At 38.1% G+C, this 20,353-nt stretch overlaps 1 protein-coding gene across 19 annotated transcripts in view; it reads right to left on the reverse strand.

Annotated features, from left to right (window-relative positions):
- Positions 1-20,353, reverse strand: part of LOC127626429 (janus kinase and microtubule-interacting protein 3-like) — a 67,155-nt gene that overhangs the window by 36,653 nt on the left and 10,149 nt on the right. For all 19 annotated transcript variants that reach the window (XR_007968458.1, XM_052102177.1, XM_052102176.1 and 16 more), the window contains 2 exons: positions 7,767-8,009; positions 6,466-6,708 (listed from right to left, as the gene is read on the reverse strand). Coding sequence is in view for 18 of the 19 variants with exons in the window: in XM_052102177.1 (XP_051958137.1) it covers positions 6,466-6,708; positions 7,767-8,009 (486 nt within the window). In the remaining variant the exon portion in view is untranslated. The remainder of the gene's footprint in view (positions 1-6,465; positions 6,709-7,766; positions 8,010-20,353) is intronic.

A 20,353-nucleotide genomic window follows, 5' to 3' on the forward strand; every position in this document is an offset into this window, starting at 1 on the left:
GGACTTTGTGCTTTGTAACTTTGCAGACCTTTTACATGCAAAAACAGCTATATTACACACTACAGAAAATGTAAAATCCCCAAAAGCATAATAGGGCCTCTTTAAATGTATGCATTCGACAACTTTATTACAATGACAACGTTGCTATTTCCATGCTCTACAAGTTCAATGGCAAAGCATCAGTGACATAGGGCAATAGAATTATAACTTTAACTTGCTAATTCATTGGGGAATACATAAATAATTGCTATTTCAAAACATAAACAAACAGTCCCGATTGCCACCTCATGCCATTGGTCAAACAAACGGTCCCGATTGCCACCTCATGCCATTGGTCAAACAAACAGTCCCGATTGCCACCTCATGCCATTGGTCAAACAAATGGTCCCGATTGCCACCTCATGCCATTGGTCAAACAAACAGTCCCGATTGCCACCTCATGCCATTGGTCAAACAAACAATCCCGATGGCCACCTCATGCCATTGGTTGAGTAAATGTTGTTGTTTCGGGCTAGACGGGTTGCTCAAAAATAACAGGAAGTTTTATAGCGCCAAAAAGACACAGTGTTTATAGTTTTCAAGGAAATCAACCTACAAATGATGGATCAATGTAGATATACAGTCTATGTACAGAAGAGAATCAGACACCAAGTTTTCTCACTTGAAAAATAAAATACTTTAAAATACTTTCTTCTAAAAAAAAAATTGGAAATGTTTTCTATCTTCAGGGAAACAAACAAGGAATGATACAATTCTCTTACATCCTTCTCTTACACCCAAGGAGCCTTGCCCTTGCAAATTAAGCTTTTTATGGAGTGCCAGCATGATTTAAACACAATTCCTCCTTTCGATGTCCAACATTCCCCAGTGGATTACATCAGTTGCCCCTCCAACAATTTCAGTATTCAACGTATCCTCCACTTTCCACATCACTTGTCTCAGACAGTTTACCAACAATGTATTTATTTCAAGACCTTCCTCGTACATATAAACTGAGAGAAATAATTTGATTGATGTTTCAGTTCAGCCCAGGGTGGAATAAATCCCTTTATTTAATTTAACCAAGGTCTTAAGGTCTCTTTCGTTTAAAATCACAAGCAGTACAGTGTCTCTCACTCCCATCAAATCATTAAAATAAGAGTTGTATCAGCAAACACGCACCCATACACACACACACACACACACACACACGCAGCACACACCTACAAATTATTTTCACCTTGGCATTTCCTACCACCCTGCTCGCTGTGTGATTATGCTATTAACATCTTCAAGCCTGCCCTGGTGAAACAATAAATACTTCAATGATCAATACTCTTCAACATACTTAACAGCACTCCAATAAGTCTCCAATAAAATACAGACATTCTGCTATCAAAGTCCACAGGATAATACACTGGTAACATTTACTCAATAAGTCCAATGAGTTAAATGGTATGGTATGAGTTTAGGGCAGGCTGATCTTATGCTAATTACTTGTTTGTAGTGACACTTTTCCTAAAGGATATTACGTGGTACCTTACACATAATGCGGCAGTTCCAAGGTGAAATGTTTACAATGTGGGGCTAAAAGTGAGTCACATTTTCTCCTAAACAGAGGATGCTTTTAAGGTTAATGCTCTACTGAGTGTAAAACCAACAAAACCCATCTCCCTACCCTAAACCTAAACCTAAAGTATAGTGCATAAAAAAGAAAATGTGAGATGAAAAACGCAACCACTTCATTTTGTGTTGCTTCTATTACACTCGGTTGCTCTTCAGGACTCATACTGTAGTCCTTTGCAATGCAATTGCAACGCTCTATCAGTTGAGCAACTGCACAATTTGATCAATCCTGAGCAAGCTGGTAACTGTACGTAGTTGGTCATGCAATGCCAACATTCAAATGTATCGACTTACAAGTCATGCACTTTATTGAAATTGTTTAGATGTCATTATAAGCTTTGTCTGAGGAATAGATTGAAAAGTGTTAAATAACTGATCATCTGCATTTTATCTGTGATGTGTGTGAAAGTGAATCAAAGTCATTGTTGTTGTAGTACTTCTAGTGTTCATTTCACCAGGAAAGTGCTGCGGTACGTACAATGAGCAATGTAAAAATCATTCTGCAATAATGTAGGTATAGTAACATGATTTTTTTGAAACCATGTTGGATTAGTGACAGGCAGAGACAACAGAAAATGTATATCAAAAGGAGTGAGCGGTATGATCAAAATTGCGTATCACGGTATGAGTACATTTACATCAGGGTAACTGTATTTATCACAATATAGTTATTTTTGATGAAATTCAATGAAAAGAAATGTTTACATGTTAAATTACCACGTGGCAATGAATATTTTTGATATTCAATTGAATTTATATTTTAAAATAAAAGGTGCAAACTGATTTCAATAATGTTCTTTTTATTTAGAAATTGTTGGATGCAAACTGAAAAATTATTAATATCATCGTACAACATTATTCATACCAAATGCATAACATGAGTGTCATGTTTTATAATAACCTTTGAAAAACAAAGCCTTTGAAAAATGGCCAATACAAGCATACCTCACATGCACACTCTGCATCCATAAACAACTCAATTTAAATTCCCTTTTTGTGTCTTAAAAGACCCTTTATTTATGAAATATGATTTTTGTAAGACATCAAATACAAACTTCTCATTTATGTGCCGATCACTGCTGCTGTAAGCCCCAAATAGCTAAAAATGTTATATCTGCTTTTGCCATTTTTTACTTGACAATGTTTGATCTTAGATGTCCAGAAAAATATGCCAAGCATGCTAAACAAATCATTAGTAATATATGTTATCGACTATTGATGATACAATGGGGAGGATCTCAGCTTTCTAATGACACCTAGACTGAACTTCTAGTCCACTCAGAGGCCGAGATATTCGAGAAACAATTAAACCCCAGTATGTGTAAATGGCTTTTAAATTTGAGTGTGAAAAATCGCAGGCGGTAGCCCAAAAATGCCCCAGAGTTGAAGTTTTTGTCAACGTCTTGACTTGTATAAGACATATCACGCTATGTATTTCTGCATTACTCCATGTTACTTCAATGTTCTCATGTGTGAATTACATAAAGCAATCCGGTCCACATCTAGACATATCATTCAGAGGTGTGACTCAAGCCTGTTTTCCACAGTATTTCTCTTATTTACTGAAGGGATATTGTTAGTGAAGAACACTCAATACAAGTGGGCACGGACTGCAGTGATATTTTCATGCTCCAGGAAAAGCAGATGGCAACAAGCCCAGACCACAAAGGCACTATAAGGGAAGAAAGCAGCTTCACTTTATATTGCAGTCATGCACACTCGGGAACACACACTGCCATTTTGATATACACAATTAAGTAGGGCTGCCCCCCGACCAAAGATCTTCCTAGTTGACTAGTAGGCATTAGTTTAAGCCATTAGTCAACTAGTTGTTTATGATATTAATTGAATTAATTAAATATATATTTTGGGGGGCATCAGAAAATGGTTTGAGTTCCAGGGTTGAGAGAGAATGTTATAAGTAACATTGCTAACACTGTTCTACATTACAGAGAAATACTAAACCATAATACTGAGCCTTTAAAATATGAATTTTACAAGCGCACGCACGAAGTTAGCCCCAGCGACACCGGCAAAAGCAGTAATGATTCTGAATGTGTCGGAAAATCCAGTAAGGAGACTGTCTGAACATTTTGTTCATTTATAGAGAGAAATGCTCATTAGGTTTGTGCCGACAGAAGGTGACCTCGGAGATCGATAATGGTCAGAGTGATCACCAATAGCTGATGCCTTTCAAGACGATATTTGGCTCATTTTCCCATTAATGTATTAAATCATTATTATCGTATTATTATTATTATTATTATAGGCTATTATTATTATCATCAAATTAATAATACAAATAATTTGTCCATAGACACACAGATACGCGCTTGAAGAACCAAAGATTATTATATTATTAAGAACAGATGAGAGAAAAGTGTCTATGCGCATGTATGACACGCTGTTTTTAATGGAGGCGTGCAGTCTCGTGGAACATGTAAAAGGTTCTAACTCTTTTTTGTTTTGCAAGAACAGTATCGTCTATGAGTGCTGCAAATAACCTCAGACATCTCAGCTCAGGAGGTGCTTTTGAGTTCAGTTCGCTTTATTTCCACAGAGCAGTTTATTGTGACCAACTCTGCAGCCTATACATCTGTGATTAAAACATAAACACGATCACCTCAAACCATGATTTATATTTCAGTGATTATTACCATCATTATAATTATAATTTTTACATTTATAATTGTTTTTATGTCTTCATTTGTGAAAGTAATTTTCAGCCTGCATGTTTAGTCGGAGACTTGCCTGATGGTAAACGGAAGGTTACTTATATAATTTTTTTTTATCTCTTCGTTATTTTAATAGCTTTTTCGTTTCGTTTGGAGTGCAATTTCAATTTAGAAATGTATTTGATTTTAGTTTTTTAAATAAATTAATTTACTTTTCAATGCAAAATCACTAAAGCAAGAATATTCAATGATCCCTTAGCCCGGGGGTTGCTGATGTAATTGGATATGGTGAGATATATACGTACACACACACACACACACACACACACACACACACACACACACACACACACACACACACACACACACACACACACACACACACACACACACACATGTTGGTCTACCTATCATTATGAGGACTTTCCATAGACATAATGACTTTTATACTGTACAAACTATAGATTCTATCCTCTAAACCTAACACAACCCCTAAACCTAACCCTCACAGAAAACCTTCTGCATTTTTACTTTTTCAATAAAACATTGTTTAGTATGATTTTTAAGCGATTTGAATTATGGGGACACTAGAAATGTCCTCATAAATCACATTTATAGCATAATACCCTTGTAATTACTAATTTGTAACTTACAAAATTGTCCTCGTAAATCACAAAAACACACACACACACACACACACACACACACACACACACGGTCAAAAGTTTAGAAACACACTCATTCTTTAATATAATTTTTTTTCTTCACATTTTAGAATAATAGTAAAGTCATCAAAACTACGCAATACTATGCAAATTATGTTGTGACTAAACAAAATACAAAATAAATCAAAATTGTTATATTTTACCATCTTAAAAGTAGTCCCCCTTTGCCTAGAATTTGCAGACATGTACTCTTGACATTTTCTGAACCAACTTCTTGAGGAATCACCCTGGGATGCTTTTAAACAGTATTAAAGGAGTTCCCATCTATGTTGGGCTCTTATTGGCTGCTTTTCTTTATTATTTGGTCTAAGTCATCAATTTAAAAAATATATATTTTTAGTTTTATAATGAAATAAATTAATATGGTGGCACAATTGTATTTATGTCTACAAAACTAATTTTAAAGATTTAAAAAAATAAAAAAACATTTAAGATCATGAGAAACATTTCAGTCAAGTGTTTCAAAACTTTTGACCGGTAGTGTATATATATCCTGAAGGAGGGAACAAAACAAATTTATTAACACACATGATGTATTTTCCTGGACAATTAAATACCCAACCAGTAGAGAATGCACAGATGAAGTAGGTTCTTTGCTAGAGTGATGTTGCCATGCACAACTGTTTTAAAGCCATCTTTCAAAAAGTTGAACAACACACATTTTAATTGCACTTAATCTTCTTCCAGTTTCATTAGAATTTTAGTTAAAATAAATAAAAAATAAAGTTCAAAGTTTTAAATCAAGGTTTCTTCCCCTGCTTAATGACAATTAACCCATAGTACCACCTAGCGTCCAACCAGTGGTAAAACCAGTTCGTCGGTTTCCTGTGTAGTATTTTTTTCCTGCGACCAACCGACCAAACAAAACTTGGTCGACCAAGACTCTTCTCATTGACTAACGTTTGGTGGACTATCAGGGGGCAGCCCTACAATTAAGGCTAAATATAAAGCAGGAATTAAATGTGAATTGAATATGAACTAAAAATGAACTAAGTGTGAATTGAAAGTGATTTGAATTCAAATTGAATGCAATTGGAATGTAACAAAATAAGCTCCTCCAGTATAAATACAAACCAGTTTACTAGTAGAAGAAACCGAAACTTAACCTTTAATCATTCCTTGCTCCAAATTACAATAGGGAACAAAAGTACAGATTCCTGTCAAATATAGCAAAGTTCCCATCATGGCAAAAACCTATGCAGTTTTCTGTGTGAACCGAGTGAAGCCCTGCCAGATTTTTTATTCAGCACACTAACTGCACATCACATTCAGTCCCTATGGAGCAGCCTTGGGTAAGTGCTGCTTTCAACCTGTACACTTTGTGTTAGAAGCTCAGAACTTTAAATATCGGCTGACACCAAATATGAGTCTACAGGGAAACACAATATACCCAGCTGAACATTTAACTAACAGATTAATATCTTGATTAATTGTGTATTCACTGAAACAGTATTACGCACCAGTCTGCGGATCTCTCTTTCACACTCTCTCTTGATGCGGTTGATTTCCTCCTGGTGTAGATGGTACACACTCCGGATCTCAGCAGCTTTGGTCTTGTCGGCTTGTACAGCCACACTTAATGCATCCTCCATGTGCCTTTTCACCCCCTTCAGCTCGGTAATCTCCTGCTGCAGTCGAATGCGCTCGCCTTCGAAACTCCTCCTGGCCTCATCTCGTGACTCTGCCATCAGTGCGGTCTTCACCTGCAACACCATAGAAACCACAGGGTCTGGACATATGTTCAGAAATTCAGATTTCAGTATATACAAGTTAAAGTGAGGCAAAACTCAAACCACATACTGTGGAATTTGTTATTTATTTTGTTATTAGTACATTTGCACAACAAAGTAATGCTTATCGGAAATGTTCCTAAATCAACATACTTGTTAGTTCTGGTTAGCTAATATCCGCAGGCTGGATATTGATGCTGATTTCCCGATTCGATATGATTCCTATTCACAAGCTCTTTATTCATTTCTGATTCATTTGTGTATCTCAAATAGCTCTCGCAGGTAATGCTATTAATTATATAGAGGATTTTTTTTTCTCCACATTATTACAGATAGAAATGGACTAAAATTGCTCCATTTCAAGTAATATTAAATGTTTCCCCAAGTTTGACTAATTGAAAGAACTAGTCTTCCCATAGGTTCCATTTTCATTGCAATGGGCATTAAATGTGTTAAACTGAAATCGTATGCAATCTACCGGTAGGCTGTGGCTATCCACTTTGCTACAGCAATCGTGAAGCTGCGTTCACGATTCGCGTCAGGGCATCAACGCCTGCACCGCTTTGAAATCCACACGAAGAGCGATTGCAGACAAAAACGTCTCATTCCGCGTTTTGGTAATAGATTTGACGTGCTTCTGTGGTAATTAAAATGCACCTTACTTCATCAAAAAGCATTAAGAGGTCCAATCATTTGCGCACATTACACAGAACAAGTCTGACCAAAATTATACTCTCATTACTCAGTGAAACGATCATGGTACTAAACTTCACCAATATACGACTCGATCACTGGTGAACAATATACCAGTCAGTGGCATTCCCAGACATTTTCAGTCGCAAAGAGTGAAATTTGGTCACATATGCATGTGATTTACTCATAGAGAGTTGCGCATGAGGGTAAAAGATCAATGATAGATATTGCCATCATTCAAATGTATATTGCATTTGATCGATAAAACGATATTTTCCCCAGTCCTGGTACAACATTCTATGGATTTTAGGGAACTGTAAACTGGATTTTTTTGGTACCTTATCGGTGGATCCATCTCTGAGGGCACTAACAAGCGCCTGGAGTCTCTGGATCTCTCCATCTTTGATCTTAATGACCCGCACCATTTCAGACTCATGTTGGCGAAGGAGTGTCTCCCGGACACTGTGCAGCTCCCGAAGTTTCTCTTCGTGCAGTTTGGCTTTTAATTCGGTCACCACCACCGTTGACTTGTGCTGCTCATGACGAACCTCCTGAGACTTCTCCCTCTCCAGCTTACTAACCTGAGAAAGATGGTAAATGGTAAATGGTCTGCACTTATATAGCGCTTTTTTTTAACCTTAGAGGTTACCAAAGCGCTTTACACTGTGTCTCATGCACCCATTCGCACACACATTCACACACCAATGACGACAGAGCTGCCATACAAGGCGCTAGCCTGCCATTGGGAGCAACTTGGGGTTCAGTGTCTTGCCCAAGGACACTTCGGCATGTGGAGTCGTGCGGGCCGTGAATCGAACCACCAACCCTGTGATTGGTAGCCGATCCACTCTACCACCTGAGCCACAGCCACCCCATGATGTAAACAGTTAACTCAGGTGTAAACAATGAAAGATAAAAACAAATGAGTTTTCTGTCTTGTGGTCCATTGGGTCCATCTATATGCTAGTGTACTCCTTAATGTTGCCAAACATTAGACTTTTAATTTTAAATGTAGTCTTTCTCTTCCAGGAAAACATTATGGCAATATTGAAGACTCATATTGCACTACAGATTTTTTACCAATCAAACAATCTCTAGAACAAGAATGTGCCTTTTCCCTGCAACCAACAAGCAAACAACAAATCATACTTCATGGCTGTGATGTAACTAAAGCCTATAGAGTGCAATAGTGCCTGCTAACCAAGCTCTCTTGGTTCTGAAATTGATTTCCATATTTATTAGTGTTCCAAGACATAAACCAAATCAACCTGCTCTGAGGTGAATCACAAGATTAGAAGCTGTGAGAATGGATTCTCAAGACACAATTTCAGTGATATCTGTTAGGTTTGTAGTGACATTTAATTTATGGTATTTCAAAAATGATCATTTAAAGTACCTTTAACTCAGAGCTGACTAGCTCTCTTCAAATAGGCATATGATTGAGAACAACTGACACACAGATTTCAGTTAAATGTTGTATCATGCATAATGCACAATGTATTAAAAAGTGTTGTTTATGCAAAGTAACACTGCACGACAGCTGTAGGCAGTGTTCCATAATTCAATGCAGTATGGACATTCACAGTGCCCTATAAATAGAGCATTAGTGTGTCAGGACATGACCGTACAATAGAATATTCGGGGTCAAATTAGGAAACATCCTCTGCTGTCCTAACACAATTTAACACATGCTGTCACTGGCTCGTGATATACAACAATAAATGTAACAGATTACATCTTGAATTTCTAGCACAAAAAGCAATACTGGAGGAAGAACTACTGTAAATTGAAAGCCAAAAATAACACAAATGAAATGATAACAAAATAGATTTTGGGGAGCTTTTGTCTCTTTTATTTGACAAGACATAGTGGGGTGACTCTTACGAAACCTATCAAGAAAATGTACTGGTCCAATTTTACACCAAAAGTTGTTTTAGGGCCATTAAGACCTTTTTTGCATTGTGACATCATTTTCATGACGGCTACGTTCATCTGCACTCAACCGCAATACAACAAAATATGGTCATAAATGGTATTCTTATTTCTATAACATGGCAAATATGATATATTACTTTAATTATAACGTATTTATAAACCATAGAATTGCGCAGGGGTGGGGGTGGGGGTGGGGGTGGGGGTTAAGCTTAATCAACAGCATAATGTTAATTACCAAAAAAAATAAAATAGTATTTACACTCATTCCTCCTTTTCTTTCAAAAAATGAAAATATCTGGGTTACAGTGAGACACTTACAGTGGAAGTGAATGGGGCCAATCTGTAAACGTTTAAATACTCACTGTTTTAAGGTATAGCCACAATATGCATGTTAACATGGTTTTAATGTTATAGAAACACTTACTAACATTTTCGATGTAAAGTTATATCCAATTTACAACTGTATTGCCATGACAACCCAACGTTGTAAACCCTAAAAGCCTAAAACAACCATAAAAATGACTATTTAAACAACTTTACAGCTCAAATATTACACAAGTTTTAACAAAGGAATTAATGTTAGTGCTTTTATAAAATTATAAGATTCACATTTCTGCCTTTAAACCCTCCAAAAATTGGCCTCATTCACTTCCATTGTAAGTGACTCACTGTAACCCAGATTTTTGCTTTTTTTAAAGAAAAGAATGGACGAGTCAAAATTACACTTATATCAACATTATGTCACAAATGCAGTCGACTGAGCATAACTCTTCCTGTTCCTTTGTGAAAATAATGTCACTGCAAAAAAGCTCTATGGTCCTAAATGTTGGCTTCATTTTTATTTATGCAAAATACAATTTCATATTTGTTGTATTTTTTATTTTTTTTTGAATGAATGAAAAACTTTATTTCGAACATGTAAAAATAATACGATAATACAAATAATAAAAACAAGATAACAATAATAAACAAGAAACAAAACAATATTAACATATACATGTCCGAAAAGGAGTAGGAAGAAGCATAAGCTTATTTAATCCTACCCCTTTATTGATTAGGGGTTAAATATGACCAGAACATTTTTAGTAGAGAGGTTTAGTGAGTATAACCTATCGCAAAGTGATTATTAGGGAAAGATAGTGGGTTGTGGTTGCCTTCTAAACAAAGCCACATTAAACTCAGTTAGAGTCTGAAAGAACAGCCTAAACAATGAGTGAAATGTGCAAAACAATGAGTGAAATGTGCAAATCAATGCTCTGTACCCTGCAGGCCTGCTACCCTTTATAGCTTTGACTCTGATCATCAGCAGCCAGATGGAGACGGTAAGCCTGAGGTGAAATTAGCCGGCTGACACACCACCACCCTGAACCAAAACTTGGTCAGATGGCCTGCAGATGACAAATAACTGTTAGTCTACAGGGAGTTTGCATTTTTAATGCAGCTAAAGAGTATGTGGAGACTCCAAAGTCCTCATAAGATGGAGACCAAGACATCCATTAGCCTCTGGTGAAGACCCAACCGTCCATGACATTAAAGGAATATTCCAGGTTCAAGTTGAGCTTTATCAGCAGTATATGTGGCATAATATGTTGATTGCCACAGAAAAAGAAAATATATTTTTAAATGTCTCAGCTTTTAAAAAACTAAAATCATGGTTACAATGAGGAGGTACACAAAGCCAGGCAAATAGACATTAAAAATACACTGCTTTGAAAGATTTCGTGTTGGCATAAGACTTTCCAAGCAAAATAATTTCATTCAGTTTTTTTTTAAATAATAAAACATACATGAATGATGTTGGTGATGCATAACCAGAAGTCCATCGAATATAGTCCCTCAAATGGGACAATTTAGATGCTGTATGTTCACAGCTAAAAAGTCGGAAAAAAACAACAGCTTAACATTTCGACTTTATTTTTTTCTCCCCAATTTGGAATGCCCACTTCCTAATGCGCTCCAAGTCCTCGTGGTGGCATAGTGGTGGCTTGTATAGATCTCAGTTGCCTCCACGTCTGAGACGTCAATCCCTGCATCTTATCACGTGGCTTGTTGAGCGTGTTACCGCAGAGACCTAGCACTTGTGGAGGCTTCACGCTATTCTCCGCGGCATCACTCACCATGCGCCCCACATTATAGCGACCACGAGGAGGTTAACCCAATGTGGCTCTACCCACCCTAGCAACCGGTCCAATTAGTTGATAGGAAGCCTGACTGGAGTCACTCAGCAAGCCCTGGATTCGGACTTGCGACTCTAGGTGTGGTAGTCAGCGTCTTTACATTCTGAGTTACCCAGGCCCCCCACAACTTTTCTATTTTTAAATAATCTGGAACTCTGGGCCCATGGACTTTCATTGTAAGTGCCTAACTGTAGCTGCAACTGGCTGTTTTTGCTTTTTTTAAACATATATGTTTTGTGGTAATCGACACAAATGTGCCACAAATGCTGTCAACAAAACTTAAAGGAATATTCCGGGTTCAATACAAGTTAAGCTCAATCTAAAGCATTTGTGGCACAATGTTAATTACCACAAAAATTCATTTTGGATTGTCCCTCCTTTTCTTAGGTTTAAAGGATAGAAATATGAAGCATATTATTTTATAAGCACTTACATTGATTCTTCTGTTAAAACAAATGTATTATTTGAGGTGTAAAGTTGTTTAAATCATCATTTTTGGAGTCATTTTAGGGTTTGTTGACATTACATCGTCATGGCAACGAAGTTGTAAAATTGGCTATAACTTTTTATATAATTATATAAAGGTTAGTAAGTGATTTATCAATCTAAAATCATGTTAACACACATATTGTTTATGTCTAGTGGCTATACTTTTGAAACAGGGAGCAGTGTTTCCCATTACTTACCTAGACTATGGTGGCCACAGTTTTATAATGAACCGAACCCCCAATGATCTAATGTTAATGTTATTACCAGCGGCTCAGACAACGTAACTATTTTCAGCATCTGAGGAGCAAGTTCAACACAAGTAACCACTTTTGCTTCATTTCTTTGATGGCTCACAGGGCTCAACATTAACACTTTTCCGCTTGTCCGGGACAAGTGGATTTTTGAAGAGGTAAGTGAAAGAGAATTTTACTTGATGACCGGACAAGCAGACTGATATGTTACTTGAGCACGTAACTTAAATGTCATTTTTTCTCTCCGGACAAATTACTTTTTACTCGGACAAGTGAATGACTAATTTACTTGTCCGGACGACAAGCACATGACAATGCTTAATGTCGAGCCCTGGCTCACATGTGTGCTCTAGTCGATTTTGTGTTTTGTCCATTTGCGAACTGTGTTAAACTCAGTCTCGTTTATGCTTTGTGGGTGTGACTTTTTTTGCAATGTCAACCAATGGGTTTATGATTAAATAACTACAAGAGCATAACATTTCTTACAAGAGCACACCATTCTTCATAGCTCTAGCCTCTTAATTTTGCTCTCAAAGCGTAACAGATTGATGCATTTAACTTTAAAATTTACAAAATGTTCTTAAGTGGAGCATGTCCCCGAATCCTCCTTGAGGGTCCGATGTCCACCCACTACAGTCTCACAAAATCTTGTGGGAAACACTGAGTGAGTATTTTAATGTTTACGGATTGGCCCCATTCACTTCCATTGTAAGTGCCTCACTGTAACCCTGATTTTTGCTTTTTCTTTTTTTTAAAAAGGGAGGGACTAGTCAAAATAAATGTTTGTGGTAATCAACATTATGCCACAAATGCTGTCAACTGAGCTTAACTTGTAGTGAATCTGTAATATTCCTTTAAAAGTACATAGCAGGGCTGGACTGGGAAGAGAAATCAGCATATCGCTGCACCGTTTTGTGGTCAGTTCTGCATAACGCATTGGCTCATTTTAGCTTATCGCGGCCAATTCGGCCCGTTTCGCGGCTAACCCACGGGCCTGCTCGGTTCTCCCGATGTCCCGTCTGCCGCTGAACGGCCACAAAGAGCGTCGGCCCACCGGGAAAATGCCCGGTATGCCAGAATACCAGTCCAGCCTTGGTACATAGCCAAAACAAAAGAGCAGGTTAGCAAAACAAACCAATAAAATGTGTGCTACTTATCACAGCCAGATAATGTGCAAAACCTGTTAAAAGCAATACAGGATTTTCAGAGGGCTATGTGCAGCAGGGACAGGAGCGCACTAGGTTTGAGTAGTCCTTTATGCCAGCCTTTGATGTTTAGAAGAAAAAGAAACAATGCTTCAGAAATACATCAAAAACTTCCTTATCTCAGAGTTCCTTTCCACCAACAGGCTTGCTTCTTACATTTTGATCAAAGAGAGAGTTGAAACAAAGGTCAGGCAAAATAATTGAAACTGCCTTACATAAGAACCACCATGGTTACTTAATCTAAAAATAATTTTTAAAAGTATGGTGAAAAAGTATCTTTTGCACTAATAATCAGAGTACATGCCTTTCATCACCAATCAAAACCAACGTATCTCTTCTATAGCATTGTTCATTCCAGCTTAACAACAGCAGAGACAGCTCCTATGTCTCCTCTGACTGTCAGTCTCATGAAGCCCATCACAATAGATGCATTGATGCTAGCTGCTAGCAGCAGTCTGACAGCACATTTGTAAGGCATTTCTGACAGTTTTTACATTGAACTGTGTTGTCACAGCACACAAGAAGAGATCTTTATTTTCATGGTGTGTGCATCAAGTCTTCCTTAAAACTAGCTTATAGTTTAAGTAGTTTATATAACAGCACTTGAATGCTACTTCATTGCTTGCTACTTCATTGGCTTACAGTGTCTTAAAAGAATATATCATCCAAACATGTAAATTCTTTCATTATTTACTCATCCTAACATACTGTTGTTCCAAACCTTTATGCTGAGTCAATCCATGTCAACCATTTTAATTTACATTTTATCTTTTAGCAGACGCTTTTATCCAAATCGACTTACAAATGAGGAACACAGCAGAGGCGATTCGTCATAAAGAGGGAATAACTTGAGAAGTGCTGCAATACAATGATTCAAATTGCTCAGAGATGTACAAGTAGGGAGGAAAGAATGGGGTGATTTTTTATTATTTTTTTGTGCATTAGTTGGATTGGGTCAAGTGCTCACAAAAGAGATGATTCTTTAGATGAATCAGCTGCTCGGATGGAGTTTGGAGGGTCGTTCCACCAGTGAGATGGAAGTGAAAGTCTGAAAAAAGCGATCTTGCAGCCTTTTAAAATGGCACAACATGGCGCCATTCGCCTGCAGTCGCAAGCTTCAGAGTGTAGACGGGGGGGCACGGAACCAGTGTCTATTCTGTAAGCGAGCATCAATGCCTTAAACTTGAGATGAGCAACCAATGGCAGCCAGTGCAGTTTGATGAAGAGAGGCGAAACATGCGCTGTCTTGGGCTCATTGAAAACCAAACGTGCCGCAACGTTCTGGACCAGTTGAAGAGGTTTGACTGTATATGCAGGAAGTTCTGGCAGAAGAGCATTTCAGTAGTCCAGTCTAGATATGACAATAAGTTGTGTTGCATGCTTAGATAGGAAAGGTCTGATCTTCCCAATGTTGTACAGTGAAAATCTGGATGATGGGGCTACCTTTAAGGTGTAGTTCGTGAAGTTTAACTGTTCGTCAAACACGACCCCAAGGATTCTGGCTGTCCTGGATGGTGATACTGTTGACGAGTCTAGCTGAATGATAAAGTTATGTTGTATAGATCGGCTCGCTGGAACAACGAGTGGTTCTGTCTTTGCTCAACCAGAAGTTCCCGGCTCAAAATTATGTTTTTGATATTGGTTTTTACTGGTGAAAGATAAACATATTTCAATATTTACTGAGTAATCAATTATTTTGTAGACTGGGGTCAAAATAAAATCTTTCACTTTGACTTTGGATCAAAACTCTGGGTCAAAAATAACCTTCGAAAGGTGGAAGCATCATTATTTCATTTTGCACACAGACTTATGTAGGTCTATTGCTAAAATCAGTTGATGTAAAAACCTCTTGTTACATTATATGCCAATGGTACTGTTAACAAATGGGAAATCCACTTTGTGTTATTTAAGCTGAAGCGCCTAAAACACTAGAAGTATTAACGATATCTTAATGTTCATTTATATTCTGTTTCAGAACAAACTTTCCTTTTTGTATCTGCATTTTTTAGGTCCTATATGGATACATCCCAGATATATGGGGCTCTCAATGGGGCTCCATTCAGAAATTGTTTAATTTGACCCATTTTCAATGGTCGAAAACCAAATGTGTCACATGATACAAAGCTAGTTTTTCTTGTCCAACAAAACAAAGGTCTGAGGTACAAATAATATTGGAACTAGAAATGTACTTTTATTTATTATACATTAAGTTTATATGTTGTTCATATGACTTGTGAATTATATTTCAAGTCTTCAAGACATAAGATAGCTTTGTGCTTGGAATAGACCAAAATGAAATAACATTAGGGTGAGTAAACAACTTTCATTGTTGGTGAACTATTCCTTTTGAACAAAATGTCACAATTTTAATTATCTGAGTCTTCCCCCCAGGGTTTCTCTGGCACTCTGTTAGTCTAACATAATTCTTAAATACATCAGTCATTCACTGGCAAGGCAGGACTCAAGATCCGCCTTTGGCTATTTGACAAAACGAACTCTGTCTCCACATTTTCCCAGCATATATTGACATTAAGAACACTGTGCACCTTGTTTTCCTCAAATTATAATGAATAAATTTCTTCCTCCCAGCCCATCTTCACAATACTGGTGCCCTCAGTCATGCCTGAATATTGGATTACATGTTTCTGCAACCAGAAAACTAATTATGCAGGAAAAAAGGTATAGAAATGCGCTTGGCTTTAAAGCACAAGCAATAATTGGCCTGTTAGAGTGTTTTTCCAATTGTGCGGTACGAGGGTCAGAATATTACAATAAAACCTTTCTATTACTGCCAGATGTGCATGGGCAGAGAACGCATTATTCCAGATAATTTACCCTTCGACTCAAAGATAAACAAGAATGTAGTGACAAATCAATTCCTGTAGGTACAGCTATATGACATGCATTGAACAGATTCCAGGCTGCTCTTACAGTATAAAACATAATCACCGTCAGATAATTGAAGTCTATCTATTATACATTTTTTGATTGTACTTATTAAAATGATTGTCTGAGTAACAATGTTTTCCCTTATGGTCCCTCTAAATCAGGGGTGACCAACCCTGCTCTGGAGAGCTACCTTCCTGCAGAGTTTAGCTCCAAAACACTTGCCTGACATTTTCAAGTAATCCTAAAGACCTTGATAAGCTGGTTCAGGTGTGTTTGATTAGGGTTGGATATAAACTCTGCAGGAAGGTAGCTCTCCAGAAGCAGGGTTGGTCACCCCTGCTCTAAATTATTCAGATAATAAAAGGTTCAAACTGCAACATACTTTAAAATACTCAATGGTATTTGAATATACAGTATAGAGAATCCTTTATAGAGAATCCAGTATAGGACCATATTTACTTTCTTAATGCATGATCCTGGTCTTATTGCGCATGATTCATCATCATTGTGGGCGGCTGTGGCTCAGGTGGTAGAGCGAGTCAGCCACTAATCGCAGGGTTGGTGGTTCGATTCATGGCCCACACGACTCCACATGCTGAAGTGTCCTTGGGCAAGACACTGAACCCCAAGTTGCTCCCAATGGCAGGCTAGCGCCTTGCATGGCAGCTCTGCCACCATTGGTGTACGAGTATATGTGTGTGTCTATGTGTGAATGGGACACAGTGTAAAGCGCTTAGGTAGCCTCTAAGGTTAAATAAAAGCACTATATAAGTGCTACATTTTGTCTTGTCGATTATCACGTATTATTTGTAAATATGTCCTATTACTGATGTAAAATGGTTTGCGAATGGTGTTGTCAGTGGCAATTTGCATTTTCCAGTGTCCTTTCCTGCAGAACCTTGCTGTCATGTATTATTACCCTGAGATGCGAGTATTGATCTTGCAGACTCACTGCAGTATTTACACAGACACACAATGAGAGGACACTAACATACACTGATCAGCCATAATATTAAACATCCAAAAATACGAATGGCACGAAGCGAAAACTATTCATTCGCGTGTTCGCACTAGTCGAAATTTTTAAACTCGAGCGAATTATCCGCATGACGTGTTGTCTCGAAAGTCTATAAGCATTGAGATTGTTAGGATGTCACTGACATACTGACGTAGTAGCAGAAGAAACCAGGAAAAATGGGTGAGAAAATGGTACTAGCGGAGTGTGGGCACCCGAATTGTACGACACAACGTCAACGTATCTGTGACTTCCACAACAAATACAGAGCAGAAATCCTTGTGATATCGGCCATGCTTGATGGCGGAAAGATAAGTTGTCGTAGAAGCCCCTCCTCCTGTCCTTTTCTGGAAGAGAAGGGGGAATACTCGTCGGTTCACGTTATTTTTTTGCGTTGAACGTAAACGCAACATAAGTCCTCGTGGTGGCGTAGTGACTTGCCTAAATTCGGGTGGCAGAGGACGAAACTCCGTTGCCTCCACGTCTGAGACAGTCAATCCGAACATATTATCGCATGGCTTGTTGAATGCGTTACCTCGGAGACATTGCACACGTGAAGGCTTCACGCTATTCTCCACGACATCCATGCCCAACTCACCACGCGCGCCACATTATAGCGAGAACCATATCATAGCGACCACGAGGAGGTTACCCCATGTGACTCTAAACTCCCTAGCAACCAGGCCAATTTGGATGCTTAGGAGACCTGGCTGGAGTCAGGCAGGTGGTTTTTATGTCGTAGCTAATCGGTGTACACATGCACAGTGAGTCTTTACTTTCAGATTCAAATATTATTAAACTTGTTCTAATCACAGCCTGATCTCAAGAAAATGATGTGACTGACGACATTTTTGCTCAAATATATTATATGGTTTCTTACACTTATCATGGCAGTTCTGAGGTGAAATGTCCACTTAGTGGTGCTTAAACTGAAATAAATTCTCCCAAACAGATTTTATGCTTCATTGAGTTTTAAATCAAGAAAACATGTCTCCCTACCATTAACCTTAAACCTAAACCCAAATGATAGTCTCATAAAAAGCAAAGGTAAAATCATCAAGCCATGTCAAAAAATTATTTAGCAAAAGTGTAGGTATAGTAATGCGATTCAAAGAGACCAGGTTGCATAGATCACACAATGCTGCATGATTATAACTTTGATATTTGTAGTTATTCTGTTTTCAGAGTCAATGGGCCACATTTATGAAACACAAGCAGAACTAATTTCTGTGTAAATCATTTTCAAAACCATTCTTGAGTAAAGAATGCAAAAATGTATGCAAGAATGGTCTTACAAACAATTTACACAGCCATTTGTTCTGCGTGTGTTTCCATGAGAACAATGAAGTTATTCAAGCATTTTTGGGTGAACTATGCCTTTTAGAGCTGGCAAAGATAATTGTTTTCAAAGGAGATGTGTGTAATTTCTGCACCACTGGTGGCACTAAACAGAAAAGCAAAAAAAAAAAAGTGCCTTAGAAGATTTTTAGTAAAAAATGACTTACATTTCAGTATGCTTCTCCAAATGCTATTGTATGGCTTTAGAAGACCTGGAATACAGGTGAAACTCGCAAAAGTTCATTAATTTCAGTAATTCAACTTAAAAGGTGAAACTAATATATTATATAGACTCATTACAAGCAAAGTAAGATATTTCAAGCCTTTATTTGATATAATTTTGATGATTATGGCTAACAGCTTATGAAAACCCCAAATTCAGAATCTCAGAAAATTTGAATATTGTGAAAAGGTTCAGTATTGTAGGCTCAAAGTGTCACACTCTAATCAGCTAAACACCTGCAAAGGGTTCCTGAGCCTTTAAATGGTCTCTCAGTCTGGTTCAGTTGAATTCACAATCATGGGGAAGACTGCTGACCTGACAGTTGTGCAGAAAACCATCACTGACACCCTCCACAAGGAGGGAAAGCCTCAAAAGGTAATTGCAAAAGAAGTTGGATGTTCTCAAAGTGCTGTATCAAAGCACATTAATAGAAAGTTAAGTGGAAGGGAAAAGTGTGGAAGAAAAAGGTGCACAAGCAGCAGGGATGACCGTAGCCTGGAGAGGATTGTCAGGAAAAGGCCATTCAAATGTGTGGGGAGCTTCACAAGGAGTGGACTGAGGCTGGAGTTACTGCATCAAGAGCCACCACACACAGACGGGTCCTGGACATGGGCTTCAAATGTCAAACGTCTTACCTGGGCTAAAGAAAAAAGAACTGGTCTGTTGCTCAGTGGTCCAAAGTCCTCTTTTCTGATGAGAGCAAATTTTGCATCTCATTTGGAAACCAAGGTCCCAGAGTCTGGAGGAAGAATGGAGAGGCACACAATCCAAGATGCTTGAAGTCCAGTGTGAAGTTTTCACAGTCTGTGTTGGTTTGGGGAGCCATGTCATCGGCTGGTGTTGGTCCACTGTGCTTTATTAAGTCCAGAGTCAACGCAGCCGTCTACCGGGACATTTTAGAGCACTTCATGCTTCCTTCAGCAGACAAGCTTTATGGAGATGCTGACTTCATTTTCCAGCAGGACTTGGCACCTGCCCACACTGCCAAAAGTACCAAAACCTGGTTCAATGACCATGGTATTACTGTGCTTGATTGGCCAGCAAACTCGCCTGACCTGAACCCCATAGAGAATCTATGGGGCATTGCTAAGAGAAAGATGAGAGACATGAGACCAAACAATGCAGAAGAGCTGAAGGCCGCTATTGAAGCATCTTGGTCTTCCATAACACCTCAGCAGTGCCACAGGCTGATAGCATCCATGCCACGCCGCATTGAGGCAGTAATTAATGCAAAAGGGGCCCAAACCAAGTACTGAGTACATATGCATGATTATACTTTTCAGAGGACCGGCATTTCTGTATTTAAAATCCTTTTTTTTTATTGATTTCATGTAATATTCAAATTTTCTGAGATTCTGAATTTGGGGTTTTCATAAGCTGTAAGCCATAATCATCAAAATTAT

This window comes from Xyrauchen texanus, chromosome 33 (genome assembly GCF_025860055.1).
Source record: "Xyrauchen texanus isolate HMW12.3.18 chromosome 33, RBS_HiC_50CHRs, whole genome shotgun sequence".
Lineage (NCBI taxonomy): Eukaryota > Metazoa > Chordata > Actinopteri > Cypriniformes > Catostomidae > Xyrauchen > Xyrauchen texanus.